Here is an 8,741-nt window from a genome sequence, read left to right as displayed (position 1 = left end):
GAGTGCCCCAGCAGCAAGCTGCTGTGATGGGCCCTCCCCCAACAAAAATTAATTTAATATCATAGTGGGCCGATGGCCCACGTATCAGATATTAAACTGATAAGAACAGATACTACACTTGATCTTAGCCAAAAGGCCGAGAAAGGTATGCTCTATCCCGTGGCCCGTGAGCTCGTTATATGGTGTCTGCCATAATTATCATCGTGCCTAGAGTCGATGTGGGACTATTCAACATACGCCTTACATGCCTCTTATGTCTCCTTTACGCTTTATTTTACTGGGCTTCATAAAAATCTGTAGTCGTATGAAAACGAAATCGATTCAAGCGTCGAATTATTTCCAAACCCAGCTCAAGCTCCCCGTGATGGATTTCTTCATGTCAGCTCTCCTTTTTCTTGTAATAAATCTATACTCCTGTTATTTGTTGAAAACTGTTTAAGGGGAAATCCTCTATAATTCCTGCTTCATAATAACTTGTATCATGGGTCAGTGAGAAATTTTGAGTTGGTAGGAAAATGTTAAATCTTTCTAATTTAGGATGAAGACTGAACTTTTCTCAAGTCTCTGCACATGAGTGTTACGTATGTCTTGTGCCATAAATCTGTTTATGTACAACTGAGACATCAAAAGAATAGACCGAATTGATTAAAACACCCAATTAAATCAAGCATATTCTCAGAATTTATTTACTACTTTATTGCTTCATCTTTAAGGATTACAATAACAACAATGATAATAATTAATAATGGCCAAAAGAACAACAACAATGATGAATTTATACCCCCGTCAGCTGATCGTAGTGCGATGGATCTTTCAAGCAGTGGATAACATGAAGCTCGCAGGTGTTGTGGGCTTCTCCAATACCCTAAAGTTTCATGAACCCTCATTTTATCATTTCTCATCACAAATACTTCACAAGTAAAATTGTTTACACTATAGGATCATTCAAGAAGTTACCTTCTAGTTTCTCTGAAATTCTGAAGCTGATAACGTATTGGGGAAGTATGTGAGCGCTCATGTTTTTCGTCCATAAAACATAGCACTTTGGATTCTCATTATCATTGACGCCGCTATCGTGATGGTCTTCAGAAGGAGCATACTGGTTAGATCCCTCTCTGATCGTCTCGGTGTTTCCTAATGTCACCTTGCAGAGCATTATATGATACTCCCCGTTAATGTCAGGTTTAAGAAATGAGGAGCTGCAGAACATAGGTTTGCTTATTAGTTGGATTGAAAAACTGACTAGCTCTTAGACAGGGTACAAATTAAATTTTACCTAATAAAAGCTTTAGACGTGTTAAACACTGAATTATAGGGCTTGTGATCGTGGGGTCGGGAGGGCCCACGTGCGTTCGTCCTCTGTGCGGCCACGATGTCGTGCACCGCTCGAGTTCTTGCGCCGCTCGTCTCCTTTCACACGCGGACGAGGACGTGGCCATGCCCTGCCCAAGTTCGTGCGATGCTCCGCGCCCGCATCGAGCCCAACACCCACGTCGCCTGCCAACCCTCGCGAGCTCTTTTCCCGCGCCGAGTTTTTTTCGTTCCCGCGCGCTCTGCCCGCCTGCTACTTCGGGTTCTTTCTCCTATAAATAGGAGGTAGTTGTGTAGTGTTTGGGTGTGGGGAAATTAGTGAGAAAAATAAGTGGGTTGTTTTTTTTGAGAGAAAAGAAAGTGAGTTAAGAGAAAACTTGTAAAGTTTGGTATTCTCCTCATAGTGAAACCCCCCCTCCCGTGGACGTAGGCAAGTTTGCCGAACCACGTAAATCTCGTGTTTGTATTTGTCTTATCTGTGAGTTATCATAGCTTGTAGGTTCCCTTAATATTCGGTCTTAGAACTGATGAGAGGAATAGTGTATATTCCACTTTGATGAAATATATTTCATTTTGATGAAATATATCACTTTCGATTTTTGTTTCCTTTGAGAAATAAGAATTTCACTATCTATTCTCATTTCCTTTGAGAAACCAGAATATAGAGGTTGACTTGTGCTTTTGTGACAACAATAGACAGGGCTCTCTCTCAGGTGATATGGCTTCCGCGGCGGCGGGCATGATATTGCGACCAACAATTGGTATCAGAGCCCTTATTCAGATTGGCAGTGGTTAAGCTACTAATCTGAGGTGGTGGTTGACTATTGTGTGGTGAACACAAAGAACTTGTTAAAAATTCCTGAGAGAAGCGGATTTACATAATACAAGCGGAAAATGGCTTCTACAAGTAAAACAAGTAAAATTGGTAAATACGAGATTGAAAATTTTAATGGGAAAAATAATTTTTCCTATTGGAGGATGCAGATGAAAAATTCGCTGATTTCGTAAAAATTGCACAAGGCTTTGGCTAAAAAAGAGAAGAACAAAAATATATCTGATGAGGATTGGGAGGAGCTGGATCTGGAAGCACGGGCATCGATTATCCTTTGCCTTAAAAGGGATGTAGCTTTCTTGGTGGACGGGGAGGAAACGGCTGCGGGCGTGTGGTTGAAGTTAGAAAGCACCTTCATGACGAAGAGTCTAACGAACCAGATCTATTTAAAATCCAAATTGTATACTTGCAAGATGGAGGAGGGCTCGTCAATCCGGGAGTACATCAACAAGTTCGATAGGATCATATCGGATTTGAAAGACAGTAAGGTGACAGTGAAAGACGAGGATCATGCGCTTCTACTACTTCTATCTCTGTCGAAGTCTTATGAGAACCTGGTACAAACACTGATACTTGTGGGTGATACTTTGTCGATGGATGAGACTAGAACAACGCTTCTAGCGGATGACCTTCAAAAAATTGTAACTAGTGATATGGCCACTGGTGGTAACAAAGAACAAGCGCAGGGACTGTTTGCCAGAGGAAGAGGTAATGAGCGAGGAAAAGGCAAGGGAGGAAAGTCTAGATCTAAATCGATACCTCTTGCGGGACGAGCGTGTTTCAAATGCGGTGAAGTTGGGGATTTTAAAGTCGATTGTCCTAACAAGAGAGTAGGTGGGAAAAAGAACAACAACAAGACTGAAAGACGAGAAGGCAAGAAAGAGGCGAGCTACGCTTCAGGGGAAGGGAGCGATAAGGAATGTTATGTCATCACGGGTGGTGAGGATACCTCTGGGAAGTGGATTCTTGATTCTGGATGCTCTTACCACATGTGTCCAAATAGGAAGTGGTTTACTACCTACAAGAGCATTGATGGTGGAACCGTATTGATAGGGAATAACCATGCTTGTAAAACGGTAGGGCTAGGTGATATCAAAATCAAGATGCATGATGGAGTGGTTCGAACCCTGACGGACGTACGACACGTTCCCGACTTGTGGAAGAATCTCATCTCAGTCGGTGATTTGGACTCCGGTGGTTGTAAGATTGTAACAGAGAACAGAGTGAAGAGGGTTGTTCGGGGTTCCTTAACAGTGATGAAGGGTGTTCGTCATGGTAATCTATATACTCTCTCGGGTACGACGGTGACAGGAGATGCAGCAGTTGGAGCTGAAGGAAGTGGTGGAGACCCATGTGAGCACACATGGTTATGGCATAGGCGGCTTGGGCACATGTCAGAGAAGGATATGGTTCTGCTTGGTAAGGAGGGTTTGTTGAAGAATCTGAAGAAGCCTTGCATGAATTTTTACGAGGACTGTGTGTATGGAAAGGCGCATAGGGTTCAATTTCTGAGAAGCAATCACAAGAGCAGAGGGATACTAGATTATGTGCACACAGATGTTTGGGGTCCGGCTTCAACAACTTCCAAGGGTGGTTCCAGATATTTTGTCTCATTCATAGATGATCATTCTAGGTATGCTTGGATTTATTTTCTGAAGTATAAGAATGAGGTATTTGAGACATTCAAGAAGTGGAAGGCGATGGTTGAGAACAGAACATGGAAGAAATTGAAGACGCTGAGATCTGACAACGGTACAGAGTACACAGATGGTGCCTTTAAGGAGTTCTGTGATCAGGAGGGCATAGCTAAATACTGGACAGTTAGATCTACACCACAGCAGAATGGGATCGCGGAGAGACTGAACCGAACACTACGGGAGAAAGCAGTGAGTATGCGATCATATGCTGGTTTGGGTAAAGAATGGTGGGCAGAGTCGATTGCTACAGCTTGCTATATAGTGAATCGATCTCCACATTCAACATTGGACGGTGATACACCCTATCGGGTGTGGTCAGGGGAGCATGCAGATTATGAGAGGCTCCAAATTTTTGGGTGTACCGCCTACTATCACGTCAACGAGGGAAAGCTTGACGCGAGGGCCAAGAAGGCAATTTTCTTGGGGTATGCAAAGGGCGTAAAAGGCTACCGCCTTTGGTGTACAGAAGATTCGAAGTTCGTGATCAACAGGGATGCTACCTTTGATGAGAAGTCCATGATTGCTAAGGTGCCCAAGGATGGTGGTGTTGAGACTGTTAGGACTTCTAAGTCACAGGTTATTGAGATAGAATCGAAAGACCAACCAGGTTCTAGTCGTGTTCAAGTGGGAAATCAGGTAGATGATGAGCTTGAGCAGGAGGAGGACTACAACAACAGCAGCTCGATGATAGCTTGGCTTCCACTAGGCCAAGGCGAGTATACAAGCAGGTACAGAAGCTGGGGGCTGATCAACCCCTGAAGCACTATGGGCAGGTTAATTTGGTGGAATACGCACTCTTGGTGGAGGAAGATGAGCCGGTCTCCTTCAAGGAAGCTATTTGAGACAAGAATAGTGAGAGTTGGTTGGCTGCGATGGAGGAGGAGATGGAATCTCTCCGGAAGAACCAAACATGGGAGGTGGTCCTATTGCCCGTAGGAAAGAAAGCTATAGGTTGTAAGTGGCTGTATAAAAGAAAGGAAGATCCTTCAGAGCTCGGTGGAATAAGGTACAAGGCGAGGCTAGTGCCCAAGGGGTTTGCACAAAGAGAAGGTGTGGATTACAATGAGATATTTTCTCCGGTGGTGAAACACACCTCTATTCAGGTGCTATTGAGTATTATTGCTCATGGTGATCTTGAGCTGGAACAACTCGATGTTAAGATGGCCTTCTTGCACGGAGAATTGGATGAAGAGATCTACATGCATCAACCTGAGGGTTACAAGGTTGAGGATAAGGAGAATCATGTATGTTGCTTGAGGAAATCACTATATGGATTGAAGCAATATCCTCGGCAGTAGTACAAGTGATTTGACTCCTTCATGATGAAGCATGGATTTTCCTGAAGCGACTATGATTATTGTGTTTACATTCGAAAGCTTCGTGGAGGTGATTATATCTATATTCTGTTATATATGGATGGCATGCTTATTGCATCGAAGAACAAGATGGAGATAGATAAGCTGAAATCTCAACTCAGCAAAGAGTTCGAGATGAAGGATATGGGCGCTGCAAGAAAAATACTGAGTATGGAGATTAGAAGAGAGCGGGCGAATCGGCGATTGTTCTTGAGTCAGAAGGGCTACATAGAGCGGGTGATCACGAGGTTCGGGATGCAAAGTGCTAAGTCGGTGGTGACTCCATTGGCTCAACATTTCAGGCTTTCAGGTAAATAATCTCCCACTATAGCGAAAGATAAGGCACACATGGATCGTGTCTCTTATGCTAGTGCAGTTGGCAGCTTAATGTACGCAATGGTCCGTACACGCCCTGATATTTCATAGACGGTTAGTGTGGTCAGCAGATTCATGGCAAATCCGGGAATGACGCACTGGGAAGCGGTGAAATAGGTCCTGAGGTACTTGAAAGGTACCGCGGATACGGGTCTGTGTTTTGGTGGAGATACATGTCAGATCAACGGGTATGTGGACTCAGATTATGCGGGCGATCTAGATAGACGACAATCTACTACTAGGTATGTATTCAGGATACATGGAGCTCCAGTTAGTTGGCGATCGATGTTGCAGACTACAGTGACACTTTCTACAACAGAGGCTGAGTACATGGCTATGACGGAGGGAGTGAAGGAAGCATTATGGATGTGGGGTCTTCTAGACGACTTGGGGATCGAGCAGGAAAGCGTGAACTTGTGGTGCAACAGTTAAAGTGCGATTCACTTGGCGAAGAATCAAGTTCATCATGCTCGTACCAAGCATATCGATGTCAGGTATCATTTTGTGCGGGATGTCATAGAGGAAGGTAATATTTCTCTCATGAAGGTGCACACGAATGAGAATCCCGCGGACATGTTAACCAAGGTGGTCACAGGTAGCAAGTTCCAGCATTGCTTGGACTTGCTTCATATCAGCCCGTGTTGAGATGCCCAAGAGGGCAAGGCCCTTCGGGGCGGTGATGGAGGTGAGGTGGAGACTATGTTGGAGAATAGTTACAGAACTACGGTTAGCTTGATCCCGGTGGAGGGTACGTAGGCAGCCGCGATATAGTGGCACAGCTGGTTTGGCCTGGTGTGGCCTGGATCTCTCTAGTGGTGTTCATGGGGTTCTTCTGGTGTTCATCCAAAATTTGAGGTTTATCAAATAATGTACGAGGTGGAGAATTGTGATCGTGGGGTCGGGAGGGCCCACGTGCGTTCGTCCTCTGTGCGGCCACGATGTCGTGCACCGCTCGAGTTCTTGCGCCTCTCGTCTCCTTTCACACGCGGACGAGGACGTGGCCATGCCCTGCCCAAGTTCGTGCGTTGCTCCGCGCCCGCATCAAGCCTAACGCCCACGTCGCCTACCAACCCTCGCGAGCTCTTTTCCAGCGCCGAGTTTTTTCGTTCCCGCGCGTTCTGCCCGCCTGCTACTTCGGGTTCTTTCTCCTATAAATAGGAGGTAGTTGTGTAGTGTTTGGGTGTGGGGAAATTAGTGAGAAAAATAAGTGGGTTGTTTTTTTTAGAGAAAAGAAAGAGTGAGTTGAGAGAGAGCTTGTAAAGTTTGGTATTCTCCTCATAGTGAAACCCCCCTCCCGTGGACGTAGGCAAGTTTGCCGAACCACGTAAATCTCGTGTTTGTATTTGTCTTATCTGTGAGTTGTCATAGCTTGTAGGTTCCCTCAATATTCGGTCTTAGAACTGATGAGAGGAAGAGTGTATATTTCACTTTGATGAAATATATCACTTTCGATTCTTGTTTCCTTTGAGAAATAAGAATTTCACTATCTATTCTCATTTCCTTTGAAAAACCAGAATATAGAGGTTGACTTGTGCTTTTGTGACAATAATAGTCATGGCTCTCTCTCAGGTAATATCGCTTCCGCGGCGGCGGGCGTGACCTTGCGACCAACAAGGCTAATAGTGGCGAGGATGGTTTGCTTAAAATTCCACTAAAGAAAATATACTTTGAGCACAAGTTTTGCTGATAATTTTATGAAAGTTTGGAGGCACGCCAAGCATTCTGATTTTGATTTGGGTAAGGAACTCTTTTGCCCTGGTCTTGAATTCTGTACGCATGTAACCGTTTTTTCTGCAAGTTTATGTTAAAGACATGTAATTGGGTTGTAAAGTTAAGTTGTTGTGAGCTTTTTATATTGAATCATCTACAAATATCTAGAAGTGTCAAGATATCTCAATATATTACGAGAACAAGTATATGTTGAGAAAAATCCATGGTTTCATTGATATGCCATTCTAGTCATATCTCTCTGCGAATGGTGCATATATAGATTAAGGGAGTGATTGGTTCAGTTGGTACATGAACTTGTGCCTCTACTAGAATTTTCAAAACTAAAAATAAATCAGGCATACACATGCATTTATACACTAATATTACGAATATTGATAACAACTCTAAAATAAATGTGAAAAAAGAGTATAAAAGCACAGGTTTGTTAAGTGATTGTACCTTAGGCTGGGGTGTTCTTCTGGCGCAAAGTAAATGCCACAACCAAATGCACCATGTAGTGCATCTTCAAGTCCAAATCCTTTTCCACTTATCTCTTGCATCCTTTGAGGATTTGACCCATACCATCCATAACTAACATTTCCTGTTGTTTTGGTCTCGGCTGTGATCTCTGCCACCCGTTCATAGGCCCTCGACCAGCTAGCCCCAAAGGTCGATGAGTGTTTGCAGGAGTACACAGCAGTGACCTTCGCCGTCTTATCTTTTTTCTTCAGTCCCTTCAAGAAGGTATCTCTAACCACCTTGTACTTGGAACTATCCTCTTCCAACTTCTCTAGCTCCCCTAAGGAATCAAAGGAGGGTCTCGGTAAAGATGATGTTGGGGCCAAACTCTCCATGTTGGAAATGGCTCTGCCACCTCCACAGAAGACTTTCTTTGGAAAGAATGTCTTCGCATTACCATCAGTCCATGCAATGGAGAGCAAGTATCCATCTGAGCCCACCATCATCATGCCAAGTAGATTGATAGTGAATTGACTGCCTTGGATCTCGACTCTTGTCGCGAGGCCTCTACACTTGAAGCATCTCTTTATTGTGTCTGAAGCTTTAGATGGGACAGTGACCCAACTGCCTGAGATCATGTACATTAATCTCTATGGCATCCTAGTATTGTAGAATGACTGCCAGTTGAGGCCTTTCGAGGCCAATTGGATGAACTACGGGCGACTTGATCCCTTGGGAGATGAGGTACGTAGGCAACCACATTGGTGCAACCGGATTTGGAGAGATGACACATTGGTGCTCTTGTTGGTGTCGACTCAGTTTTGGGAACACTTCGCTGAGGTGGAGAATTGTGGGATTGTAGGTTATTGAGCCAAACATGATTCCTAGTTTGTTTTGATTTTGGTTTTAGAATTATTAGGATTCCTAGTTGTTAGTCAAAGAAGGGGGGAGGACTTCTCTGATTGAGAGAAGCAAACAGCCAAAAATAAAAAGGAGCCACCC

The 8,741-nt window shown here is 44.1% G+C and overlaps 1 protein-coding gene across 1 annotated transcript; it reads right to left on the bottom strand.

Moving 5' to 3' along the window:
* On the bottom strand, positions 681–8,383 carry LOC109835514 (probable inactive poly [ADP-ribose] polymerase SRO2). Its single transcript, XM_020403485.1, has 3 exons — positions 7,740–8,383; positions 958–1,199; positions 681–865 (listed from the first exon to the last, which is right to left on the bottom strand). The coding sequence occupies exons 1-3, from the start codon at positions 8,381–8,383 to the stop codon at positions 690–692; spliced, it is 1,062 nt and encodes a 353-aa protein (XP_020259074.1). The 3' UTR covers positions 681–689.

Source organism: Asparagus officinalis, chromosome 3 (assembly GCF_001876935.1).
Source record: "Asparagus officinalis chromosome 3, Aspof.V1, whole genome shotgun sequence".
In the NCBI taxonomy this organism is placed as follows: Eukaryota; Viridiplantae; Streptophyta; class Magnoliopsida; order Asparagales; family Asparagaceae; genus Asparagus; species Asparagus officinalis.
The sequence above is the reverse complement of the archived record's forward strand: the minus strand, read 5'-3'. Positions and strand labels throughout refer to the sequence as shown.